At 48.9% G+C, this 12,867-nt stretch overlaps 1 protein-coding gene across 1 annotated transcript in view; it reads left to right on the forward strand.

The window, feature by feature from the left end:
* SAE1 (SUMO1 activating enzyme subunit 1) overlaps positions 1 to 11,803 on the forward strand; it is a 56,799-nt gene extending 44,996 nt beyond the window's left edge. The window contains exons 7-9 of the mRNA XM_027846010.1: positions 5,415 to 5,559; positions 8,942 to 9,011; positions 10,880 to 11,803. Of these exons, the coding sequence (XP_027701811.1) occupies positions 5,415 to 5,559; positions 8,942 to 9,011; positions 10,880 to 10,972 (308 nt within the window). The 3' untranslated portion in view covers positions 10,973 to 11,803. The remainder of the gene's footprint in view (positions 1 to 5,414; positions 5,560 to 8,941; positions 9,012 to 10,879) is intronic.
* Positions 11,804 to 12,867: the final 1,064 nt, after the last annotated feature.

Genomic DNA, 12,867 nt, shown 5'->3' on the forward strand with positions numbered 1-12,867 from the left:
ACTTGACACTTACTAGCTGTGTGACCCTGGGCAAGTCACTTAACCCCAATCACCCAAAGAAAAAAAAAAGATTAAATTATAGAGTCATTTGCGCCTCGATGGTAATTGGATCCATAGGAGCTGATCTGGTCACCAAGAGAAGAGGTGTAAAGAGCAAAGACAAGGAGAGATCAAGACCTGGACAGAAAAAGCCACTTTGGGGTATAAGTATACTTATGTGATAGGACATGGATGAAGAACTGTTCATTAAAGGAGACTGAGAGGAAAGGAGAACCAGCAAAGAGAAGTGTCTGAAGACCTCAGAGAGGATGAAATATCCAGGAGGAGTGATGGAGTGATTCACAGGGTGAAGGTGCCAGGAGGACACGAAGGACGAGGAAGCATTGGTAACTGGAGAGCTGCTTGAGGTGAATGATGAGAGCAGGAGCCAGATTTCTAAGGGACAAGGACTGAGGAAGTGGAGATAGCAGAGAGAGCTTTTGGGGGCATGTGAAAGGGAGAAGAGCTGTAGGACAGGGGTGTGAGAGGGGTTGGTTGGTTTGTTTTAGGAGGAAGAGACCAGGGTCTGTGTAGACAGGACGAAGTGAGCCAGTGCCCAGATTTGTGAGGAGTGGGTCAGCTTTGCAGAGAAATCTGAAGATAGTGGGATCAGTGGGGAGAAAGGTGCCCGAGGGTGTGCGAGGCCTCTGTTCCCTCCCTAACGTAAGAGGTGCTGCCCGCTGCTTGCAAGGTGAAGGGAGAGATGAGAAAAGGCAGGGGCCAGCTGATAGGAAGACCACAGGATTTGGAGTCTCCTCAGATCTGAATTCTGTCTCTGCCACTTAGGACCTCTGTGGCCTTGAGCAAGTCACTTCCCCTGTGTGGGTGTCCCTTTCTTCATCTGTCAAGTGGGAGGTTGGACTAGGGCATGTCTTCGGTTCCTTCCAGCTCTTAAGTCCTGGTAATAAGTGCTTATTCATTCTGATTTGGTGTTTCCTGTGTATGAAATAGGAGTTTATGAAGGGTGTCCAGAGGCTTTGTCCTCTGCGAGTCCAGTTCGGTTAGGGAGGCTAAACAGTTGCTTTTGGTGACTTGAGGCTTGCTATAGGACTACCTTGCTGAACTTCCGAGGAGCATATTGAGCCTGACTGTCCCATAGAGAGGGTTATAAATAAAGCAAGTGTCCTCTTTGCTTCATTTCCCAAACAGTTGGCACCTGCTTCATGCAGCGCACCATCCTAGGTACTAGCATGGTAGACAATTTGGCTAAGACTGTTTCCCTCCCAAGAGCTCATAGTCATGGCAGGTGAGTTCACTAGGTGAAGCCTGAGAAGAGCAGCTCGTTACTGATTGGGGGGATCAGGGAAGGTCTCCTGGAAGATGATGACCTTTTGAGTTGAAATTTAGAAGATGGGTCGGTAATAACAAGCAAATAAATGATGAGTAGGCACATAGGAGGAGAAATGACATTTCCAGCATAGGGAGCGAAGAACAGGCACAGGGATGGAAGAATATATTGTTTCTTCAGAGAGCAGCCCAGCTTAGCTGGCCCAGAATTGGGGAGGGGGGAAATGAAGGGCTAAGGCCCAAAATGTAGGCTCATGCCAGGTTATGGAGGCCTAAACTAAATTTTGGGCATAGGATTTGGAGTTAGTAAATAATGGGGCCCTTGGTGACGGTTTTGGAGTAGAGACTAGGAATCTGTCCAGCTTTGCACATAGAAGAGATGATTCTGGCATTGATGGGGGATGGTGGTGGGTGGGAGACATCGGGAGCCTACTGCAGTAATAGAGGTAGATGGGAATGAGGGCCTGTGCTGGGGCGTAGCTGAGCACGTTGCAAGGCTAGCGTTGACAGGATTTGGTCAGTGGTTAGCAGTGAGAGGTAAGAAAAAGGCAAATGTGGTGAATGAAAAGTTGGAACTTTCGGAAGCCAGGTCCAAGCCTATGACTGTCATTGATAGGACTATTGAAACCACAGCCCATATTGGCTGGTGTTAGCAAGAACAAGCCCAGATTTGCAACAAAAACTCTTAGCACAGTGTTTGGCACAGAGTTGACGATAAACATTTATCGACTGATTGATAAAGGAATTCTCTCCATGTCTTTACCAGGCACCGCCAGGGGCATACGTCTTGGCGGGAGTTACCTACCTGAATGATCCTTGGGGTGGGGAGGGCAGGGCTATACACATGGGAAGAGGAGAGTCCTCTCTTTTGTAAGCTAATAGGTTCCAAAATTTAGTAAGCCAGGAAGCATGGAAGTCCAGAAATTTAAATCAAAAAGAGCAGTTGCTATAGTGGGTCGAAGTCATCCTGACAATGGCACCAGGCATTGGTACAAAATCACAGAGTTCAGCATTGTAAGGGTCCAAGCTATATCTGAAATACTCCATTATACTGTAACTGATGGCCACTGACAAGTGGTCATTTCATCTCCTTTGAAAGACCTCCAAGGAATAAAGTAACCCATCCCATGTCCCACAGCAGCCTATTCATGAACAGCTTGAATTTTTAGAAAGGTTTTTTGACCTCAAGCTTCTTTTTAAACTTCTGTACCTTGTTCCTGGTTCTGCCCTTTGGGGCCTACTCCCTGTCTGGGTGGAAGCCTTCCAGATACCTGAGGACATTTGAGTTCTCCTGAGTCTTTACAAAGAAAAACATTCTCATTCCTTTAGTTTGTTCATCTGCCATGGATGGCCATCCAGGCCCTCAGCTATCCCGATCACCCCCTCCTCTTGGACACCTGATGCTTCATCATTGTTCTCCTTAAACTTTGGTGCCCAAACTAAACACAGCCCTCCAGATTGGCGTGGCCAAGGCCAGAGGACGGTGAGGTGAGGACCATCGCTCCTGGAGTTCACAGGAGCCAAGGAGGTTGGGATCTCAGAGAGTCCTCACTGCTGGCTCACGGAGCTTCCTAAGACCCTCCAGCTTTTCAGACAGATCCTGCTTACCTGGGTCTCCCCTGTATTCGGAGAGTGGATTTTTGGGAAGCCCAAGGGTAATACTTTACACTTCTCTTTAATGATATTTCATCTTAACAGATTCAGTTTAATGCCTTAGCCTGCCACAACCTTTCCTGACTGTCATCCTGGATGTGTTAGCTATCTCTCCTTGCTTCTTGTCATCTTCAGATTTGATTAGCACGCCTCTTGGGCCTTTCTCCAAGTCATCGATAAAAATGTTAAACAGCACAGGGCCAAGCTCAGATCCCCAGGGCACTGCCTAGTAACAACCACTCTTGGAGTCTGGCCATTCAGCCAGTTCTGAATTAATCTAATTGGATTACCATCTAGTCCACATCTGTCCACCTTTTCCACATGTGTGGTATGAGATCAAATGCTTTGCTAAACTCTGTAGGCCTGCTATGCTAGACCAGCCTACTCTGATAGGAAAGACTGCCCTGCTGAAGCCTCGTGATCCATCCCAGAATTTTCACCTGAAGAGTAGGCGTGCTCACTGGCCTCCAGTTTGTCGACTCCCCAGCCCACGACAATTCTCCCGATTTTTTCCTATTCTCTAGCGTGGTTTAGTGATCGCACCTGCTCATTCATTTGGGCCGGCTCACTAGAAGGCATCAAGGGCAGCTAGGTGCTTTAGTCACCCGTTGAGTGTCACTTCCTCAGTGATTGTTTTTCTCTTACTCTCCTTGGTGAAGAAAACAGATGTAAAATAGTGATTGAGCAGGTCCGACTTCTCTTTGTTGTGGTTTATCATCTTTCCATCCACTCCAGGCAGCCCTCTGATCCCTCAAGTTAATCCTTTTCTGCATGTCTTAAAGAATTTTATTTCTTGTCCTTGACTTGCCTCATGCACCTCAGCTTGTTCTGAGCTTTAGAATTCATGGCACTATTCTTACAGGATTGTGCCCTGTTTTTGTATTCATCCTCTATTACCTATCCTCTTTCTCTCTTCTGAGGGGTCTTTAGCCTGGGTTAATGAGTTCCCTGTGTACCTATCAGTAACTGCAGACAAACCCCCTTTTTCTTCCTCATTAGAATTGTTTTTCTTTGTCTTTAGAATTTCATTCCTGAGTTTCCCATCCCTTCTGGGCTCATTTCCCCTGAACCACCTAGGGTACATGTCAGACTATGTTTCCTCTCCTCTATCACTATTTCTGACCTGCCACTGATAGGGGAGAGAATACTTCTCACCAGCCCTTCAGCCACCAGCTGATTAGCCTCTTCCCTCGAGGCCCCCCCCCAATCTCCGTAGCTCTTGAAGGCCATCTTCTTTCTCAGGTATGGCATGATTTCCCATCACTATGAAATCACGCATATCTGCGAGTGTCTGAAAGGAGCTTTTACGCTACAGTGAAAACACTAGGACAAGGGTTTCTGGGAACAATGCACACAGCCCTCCCAGCTTCTCATTTCCCTTTGCTCAGAACCCCCTCGTTCTGCAGTGTGGTTTATTTTTCTCTAAGGAGTAATTACTGTAAGTGTGCCTTTGTTTCAAATTAACAAGCATTTATTAAGCACCTGCTATGTGCCAGGTTTGGGCAGCTAGGCGATGCATTAAATAAAAGTGCCAGAGTCAGGAAGACCTGAGTTCAAATCCAGCCTCAGACACTTCCTAGCTGTGGCCCTGGGCAAGTCACTTCACCCTGTTTGCCTCAGTTTCCTCACCTGTAAAATGAGTTGGAGAAGGAAATGGCAAACCACTGTGGTATCTCTGCCAAGAAAACCCCAAATGGGGTCGTGGAGAGTCAAACATGACTGAAATGACTGGACAACAACAAAAATGAACCAGATGCTGTGCTGAGCACCAGGGATTCAAAGAAAAAAAAAAACCAGTCTCTGCCCACAAGGAGCTTCCAATCTAACAGGGCAGACAACATGAAAACACTGATGTACATACGAGATATATAAAGGATAAACTGGAGATACTCTCAGAGAGAAGACGCCAGCATTAGGAGGATCGAGAAAGGATTCTTACGAAAGGTGGGATTTTAGCTGAATCTCAAAGGAATCCGAGGTTAATTCTAGTGCTTTCCTTCTGTTTGATAAGCTCCAGTTTATCCAATCCGTATCTCATTTGTACATAGTTGATTGCAAGTTGTCTCACCTGTTAGACTGTGAGCTCTTTGAGGGCAGGGGCTGTCACTGTTCTTTGTCTCTCCAGGAGGTTAGCACAGTACCTGGCCCCTGGTGCAGTGCTTTTTGACTGACTGACTGACTAAGGAAGGAGGACACAGGGAGGGGGACAGCCGGGGGCAGCCTGTGAAGGTTCCCAGGATCTGGAGGCGGAGCTTCTTGTGGGAGGAATAGCGAGCAGGCCAGTGTCGCTCCATATCTCCTTCCTCTTGGTTTCTCCAGTTCACCCAGGATGGTCTTGTGCAGGTAGTAGGCACAAAGAAAGATTTCTTGAGTGAATACATCAAAACTCTTTGTTAAAGAGGTTTCTTATGGTGTCTCCTTATTTTTTTCCTTAGTGCTCCTGAAGTTCCGTACAGATAAAGGGCGGGACCCTCAGTCGGATGCATACGGTGAGGATTCCGAGTTGTTGCTTCAGATCCGAAATGATCTGCTCGAGTCCCTGGGGGTGAACCCTGATCTGCTTCCTGAAGACTTTGTCAGGTGGGTCTCTCCAACATCTCCCATCCCTCAGACCTCTCTCAGGCCCCAGCCCCCTTAGCTCCCAGCATCCTGTGAGGTGAGAGAAGATGCCATTTCACAAGTGAGGGGTAGAGTTTTACTCACGGTCCCATTAGTCTCAGAGTCAGGATTCAAACTCAGGACTCCTGATTCCAAACCCAGAACTCTTTCCACTACACCCACCAGTCATCAGGCATTTATCAAGCAGCACCTGTGTGCCAGGCACTGTACTAGTGCTGAAGACACATACATAGAAATGAAACAGTCTCTGCCCTCTGAGAACTGGTACTCCATCAGGGGAACCAATATGTACTCATATGTGTAGATTAAAATATACATAGAACTTAACATAAGGTAAGTAAAACAAATTTAATTCCAGATTTGTACCACATTTGGGCTGAACAATACATGGTTTGTGGGACATAACCCTGGAAGAAATCCAACCGGACCGTGGTTGAGGCGCCTGCCCACTAGTGGACAAACAAGAAGTGTTACTTGTGGAGGGCAGTCTTGATTTGGGAGAGCTGTGGCCCCTCGAGCAGTTTTTGTTCAGAGAAAGGAAATTCCTGGAGCTGACAGGCTTTCATTCTACCCCCTTCTCAGCTCCGTTCTCCTTGGCTTGTGTTTAATTGGACCAGGTTGTGTTCTAGGCAAAGGGAAGGGGATGAAGAAGAGGAGGGAGAGCTTGGCTCTCTGTGATTTCCCTCCTCTAAGGGCGGTCTCCCTCAGTTCAGCAGTGGGGTCCTTGTGAGGGTGGCAGCATCCTCGGATGCACTTCAGAAGTCCCCCCATCTCCCTTCTGCCTTCGATGAGGACCTCCTCCAGACCCCAGGATGTCCTGTCATTACAGGTCAGCCTCAGGACCAGCAGTGGCCTTGAAGCAATTTATTCCTTTAGAACCACTGCCTTAGAAGGAATTAAAATCTATGGGGAATGATGAAAATAAGAGAATTTTTGGATATGAAAAAAAGGAATTTAGAAAGTACTCCTTGCCCCCACCCCTATCATTTTGCAAATAAACAAATTCCCATGAGGAGAAGAGACTTAGCTGAAGTTATCTTACTAATTAGGAGCACAAGCCAGACAGTGCTTTCTCCACTGTGGTGTTATAAGAAATTCACCATAAAAATCATGCACAAAGAGGCCTTTGACAGTCTTTTTGTGCAAGTTCCTGGCTTTACGGTGAGGAGGCTGGCCTGAAGGAGAGAGATTGTTCCAAGGTGATTCACCTCAGTAACAGCAGGGCTATAGCCAATATCCAGGTCTCTGGGCCCTCATGGAAGGATTCTTTGTCATTTGAAATCTCTAAATAGTCTTGAGAAGAACTTTGACAAGCCTGCCGCTTGGACCCATCACGGAGATTATACACTTAGCAAAAGAGTTGAACGATTTCCCATTTTTCCCTTTAAGAGTCCTCCAGTGGCTCATCCAGGCAGGAAATGTCCCTGAGGATAGGGCAGTGTGGCCTCCGGCCCATCCTTGCCTGGGTGACCCTGGGCAAGTCACGTATCCTGTCATTGCTCCAGGCAGCTCTCCGGGTTTCCTGAGGAGAGCAGGGAGCCTGTCCCAAAAGATGGTTCCCAAGGCTAATGGAGTCACTGGTCAGGATCACAACCAGGGGAAGGGAGGAAATGGTCTGCAGTGAGAGGGAGTATATTTAGAAAAATAACTAAAAGTGTAAAAAACTAAAAGATCAGGGGGTTTTTTTGGCGTTAGGTCTCTCCCAAGTTGGGAAGGCTTTGTGAATGGCACGGTTGATAGAATCCCTTTCTTCCCTGGCCCAGCCTCTCTGTGCTCAGGCAGCTCGTCAGGCCACGTGCAGGGAGATGCATTGTTGAGCCCCATCAGCCCTCAGGCAGGGCCTGATCTGGCGCAGGGAAGACGGGCACTAAGTGAGAGTGGGTCCTGAGGCAGAACTCACACTCCTGGCCCCCCATCAGAGGGACGCCGGAAAAAGCAGTTAACAAGAAAGATGTCCTTGCAGGTATCCTACAGATGGACACACTCACCCTGAGCTGTAGTAGCTGAAGAGAAGGCTGGTTTAGCCGATGATGATGCACAGTCTTCAGAAGGAGTCTGTCTTTCTCTTTGCTATTTTCTCTTTCCCTCTTCTGTTCTCCTCCTCTTCCTCCTCCTCTTTTCCCTGAAAAGGATAAGGGAGTGGCCAGGTAGGGTGCAGGGGAAGGAGCCAGAAGGTAGAAGATTCTGTGACCAGGCGGCCTGGTGAACACCCAGCCCACGCAAGAGGCCAAGGTCTTCGACCCCGCCCAGCCTCACGGGAGCCTGGCTCGGACTTGGGGTCTCCTGGGCATCCTGGTGCCTGCACAAATGAGCTGTTATTGGCTCCCCTGGGGTTTTCACTTAGAGCCTGGGGGACCTTAGCATTTTTCCAGGTAATTCACTTGTGTTTTCAGAGGTAATGAATAGGGTCAATTTACCAGGGACTTAGGAGGCTGGAGGCACCGTTCTTGCATGCCCAAGGGACCTGTTTTGTTTTCTTGTTGTCTCCCGTTCCTTTTGGCTAAGATGACTTTGTTGGTCATCTTGCGTGCTGGTGATTTTAGCCCCTTTCTCTTCAGGTTGACAGGAGACCGTCTGAATGGAGGGCCTGGACCTAGCTCTGCCCCCCGGACATTAGACACATGACTTGAGCTGAGAAAAGGGTATTTTCCCTATTTTCTTGCTCTAGTGAATTTGCTCTTTATTAGTAAGGTCTCATCATTAACTTAAAAAACCTGTTGGGAACTCAGTAACCTTCCTGGTGCCGAGGGCTGGCCGAGCCCCTGATTCCTGGGATGTTGTTGGAAGAGATCTTTGCCTTGGGGGTTCCCGGTGATCTTAGGAAGTGAGCAGGCTCTGATCCCGGGCACTCATTTTTGTGTAGGCAGTGAGGACAATTTCCTGTGTTCGTATCTTGGTTTCAGCCCCCATGCAAACCTTCCTACATGTTAGCACAGGCCTGTTCCTTGGCATTTGTCCATGAGGAGCATATAGAATCCGCTCCTGACTCTGTGCTGAAGAGAATGGTGAGAATGTGACCGGGGCATGGAAGCATCTGAGACTGACAGGGCCTTATTTTTAGGAGGTGCTGGCAGGGGGCGGGGGCAGGGGTGGAGGTGGGGGTTGGGGGAGGAAGAGATGGAGAGAGAGAGATCAGGAGACTTATTTGTTAGTTTGTGTTAAAGGTGTAAGTTGTGAAAGAAATCCCAGCAGAGTTCCCAAGTCTTCCCCCAGCATCTCCTAGCCCTTGGATTGGGTTGGCTTTTCACAATTAAATGTCAGTTCATGCTGCTGCTTGGTCAGAGGCATGGTCTCTTGAGGGGAACCTCTGCCTCACGTCTCTTTTGTTTTCCCTTTCCTTTAGCTACTGCTTCTCTGAGATGGCACCAGTCTGTGCAGTTGTTGGTGGGGTGCTGGGACAGGAAGTTGTCAAGGTAATTAATATATGAATGTATTTTGAGAGTTATCTAGCTTGAAGAGAAATGAATGTTTCCTTGGGTCTTGCCTAATGTCCACCACAACTCTCTGCTCTGCCCTCCTTCGGCCTTTATGTGCACAGCACCAGTGTCCTCAGCATGCACCATGGTCATTTTTGTGTGATGAAGAGGGCGTGGCAGAGAAAAAGAACTGTGTGGGACCCAAAACAAGGACCTCCTGGTGGCTTTTCTTGGGCCACTCAGGGATTTGTTCATTTCTTCCTCAGAAGAAGAAAATTACATAAATATTGATAATAACACTTCTCCCGTGACTGTTGATAGTAGCGAATGACTAAATGAGAGTGTGTGTGTGTGTAAGATTTCAGCGCATCCAGGATTCCTAATTCACCAGTAACAGCTGACATTTTTGGAATCCTGGGTGCCCCAAATTCAGTGTCCTTTTTCATGCTTATTTTTCAGCTCCTTTGTTCAGTCTTTACCGGAGGTGTTTATTTTCCTTTGCCTTAGCTCTACGTCACATCTATGCTCCCTGAATCCACATTCCTTTACTGAAGCTTTGTGTTGCCCATCCTTTGCCCTCCTGGCATATGGTCCATCTTGTCATTGGCCTTCTTAAACTGTGGCACCCCAGACTGCCCCCTTACTCTCGGGGTCTGGTCGGGACGTGGGGACTGTCTCTCTCCACACTCTTAAGATTTCATGAGCAGGAGTGAGGAACGTGGAGAGGACAGAAAAGTGCATGTGCTGGAGTGGTGAGGGCCGCCCATCTTTGCCAGCCTGTCGAGGCTGTGCCCTCTGGCCCTGGCTGGCCAAGGCTTCAGGAGCCTGGCAGAGACAGCTCTCCCCCATAACACTCCTTAGGCTTGATCAGGTTTTCCATTCTCTACCCAGAGTGGTGCCCTTGCCCCCTCTGTACGTGACAGTGTCTCTCTGTCTGGTGCCCATCTCTTCACCGGCCCCTCCTGCCTACTCTGACAGCTGTCGGCTCGCGTCCTGTTTCTGTTTACCCCAGATGGCCAGAGTACTCCACATTCTTGGCCCGGGGTGTGTTTGGAATCCCTTCCTGCCCCATCCTCTTTACCTCTTGCCCCCTAAGTCTGCTGTCTTGTGGAGCTGTCCCTGACCATCCCCGCCCCCATCATGCCAAGCCCGTTTCCTGTACCCTTGGCAGCTCAGGCTCTCCAGTAGGCCTCAGTACCCCAGGGAGTCCTTTGTGTACTTCAGAGCCTCATGTAAATGTGAGGTGCTGTTATGGCCAGAGTTGGGGTGAGAAGGTGGGATAAGTGGGCTTCCCCTGGGCTCAGAGAGCCCCAAAGTGTTAGAGCTGGACAGGAATGTAGGAACATTCCAGTCTAGCTGGGTCCCTCTACAGAGAACACAGACTCAGTGGCAGCCAGGTGTCGTTGACGCACTCCTGAGGCCCTTGTTCTCTGCACTGCCCAAACTGGGGTGCAGGAGTCTGCCAGCAGATGCTACTCTCCCCCTCATCCCTCCCACATTCAGGCACTCACTCACCTGAAGGGTGGCGGCTGGCCTGCCGCTTTAACGTCTACCTTGAGGCTAGCTCTGTCTCTGGCATCTCTGAGAAAGCCACTTGAATGTGTCCAGAGATGGGAAACTCACTTCACAATTGGAGTTGTTAGAAACTTGCCACCCCCGCTGTCTCCCTGGAAGTTTTCCAGCCGTGGTCCTAGTTGTGTCCCTGAGCCCGCAGGTTTTCTGAGTGAAGGGACAAGCCAGTTTCTCTGTAGAAGGCCCTTGAGGAGAAAACTGACCCGTCCCTGCCCGCATGTGAGAGAGCCTCATTTTTCATCTTTCACTTCTAAATACTAAAGTGGAAATTGTTTTTCTGACTCCCTCCTTAGGCCCTGTCTCAGAGGGACCCTCCTCACAACAATTTCTTCTTTTTCGATGGCATTAAGGGAAATGGGATTGTCGAGTGTCTTGGTCCAAAATGAAAGCAAGCCTTGGGCCCCTGGATGATGACCTGCAGACTGCCATCGAAGTCCAGGCGCAGCCCCTCCCCAGTGCCCCAAAGAGGAGAGGCTTCAACATTGGGATTCAGCAGATGTGCTTCTTGCCGTCATTAACAGATGCTGGTCGATGCAAGGGGGCTTGGAGATTGACTGTTAGTGTCTCAGCACGAATCCATGCCATGTTTGTCCTCCCTGGGTAGAGGTCACCTACCCCAGCCAGGCTTTCTTCCTTTGTTATTGTTCTTGGGAGCTTCTCACCACCCCCACCTTATTCCCCACCTGAAGTCATGGGCAGAGCAGTCTGGCTTCAGGTGGGGAATAAGGTTCCAGATTTAGGCAGGTGCCCTTGGGCAAGGCACAGGAAGGGAGGGCACCAGGACCTGGCACAGGGCTTGGCAGTTTAGTTTAGAATCTCTTTGTTAGAGTCCAATTTAAATTGGGGCTTGCTCCTGTTCTCTTAAGAGTCAGTCACCCACAGAGTAGGACATCACTCTCTTTGGCTTCCTAAAGGGATCATTGTAACTGACTAACAGTTGGAAGCATTTTGAGGAAAATCTAATTTAAAAATCACCCCTCAGAAAGGCCGAGCCCAGTGCCTGCTACTGCAGGCATTATTATATAAGCTAGCAGAATCATTCACATAACCTTTTAGACAAGTGTCTTGCATTTTTCATGGAGTGGGGGGGGGGGTTGTTTTTTAGTAATGCATCATTCTTTTGGCCATCCTAGAATGGCAACTGTTGTGTTTTACCATGTTTTCTATGTTTTCCTGGATTCTCAAGAACATAATAAAATAAAGTTGGTTGCTTCCGGGTTTGTCTTTCTTGAGTGCTGGAAATCTTTTCAGAGAAGAGGACTAGTTTCCTGACAGTGGCCTCTTGGATCCTGAAGGCGCCCTCTTTGCTCTGGCAGCCCGAGCTTCTTTCCCGCCCTTGGCCTTGGATTCTCACCACATTCCTGGGGATTACAAGAAGGGTTGAGAGTTTAGACACAGGGAAAGGGGTCGGGATTTGAGTGGTGCAGTGCCCCAGAGTCTCAGGGGGAAAGAAACTGTCATCTGCTAAATAATTCCCCTTAATGATGGCCGGGAGACAGAGAAGTTCAGAACAAGGAGGAACTGTTGATAGGAGGCTGTGTTCCTGTGCAAGGATTGGCTGCAGTCAGCCCAGTTCCCGCTCGGTGTCTGCTGGCTGTGGGGCTGTGCCTTCCCAGGGAGAAGGCTCTATTGGCTGCTTCTGTTGTCGGGGAGGCTGAGTCTGCCCTGGCTGCAGGCGCTCCTGCTCCCCCTCGAGCCTGCACAGGAGAATTCAGTTCAACCAACACTCAATACCTGCTGTGTTTGCTTAATGGGCTAGGTGCTAACCTTCAGCCGATTGTAGATTCTTAGAAGGCAGCCCGCAGCATTGAGCCTTTAGAAAGGGGCCTTGGAGATCATCCGAGCCAGTTCCCTCCTTTCTCGGGGAAGAAGGCCGAGGCTGCCCGGCTTTGCTGGTGCCTGCCTCTGGTCACATACAGGTTGTCAGTGGGGTCAGGCGGGGAAGCTTGGCGCCCTCACTAAAGGATCTCATCCTCTTACCACTCTCCCTGCACCGTGTGTAAGCATGTTCCTAGCATGCCTTTCCTCAAAGCTGAATGAAGCGAGGCTGTGTGATGTCCTTTGGGTCTGAGATCACCAAAACTGTGGCTCTCAGACTTCTTGGTCTCAGGACTGAGCCCCTTTACACTCTACATGTGTGCTCTCCCCACCTTAAAGAGCTTTTGTTTACGTGGGTTTTCTCTGCAGTTATTTACCATTGGAAATTAAAACATCTTAGTATTATTTTGAAAAAGGTATTGACCTCTCAGACTCCCTGGAAGGGTCCGAAGACCCTGGGAAG

The sequence above is a fragment of the Vombatus ursinus genome, unplaced genomic scaffold (assembly GCF_900497805.2).
Source record: "Vombatus ursinus unplaced genomic scaffold, bare-nosed wombat genome assembly UNPS02015030.1, whole genome shotgun sequence".
NCBI lineage: Eukaryota > Metazoa > Chordata > Mammalia > Diprotodontia > Vombatidae > Vombatus > Vombatus ursinus.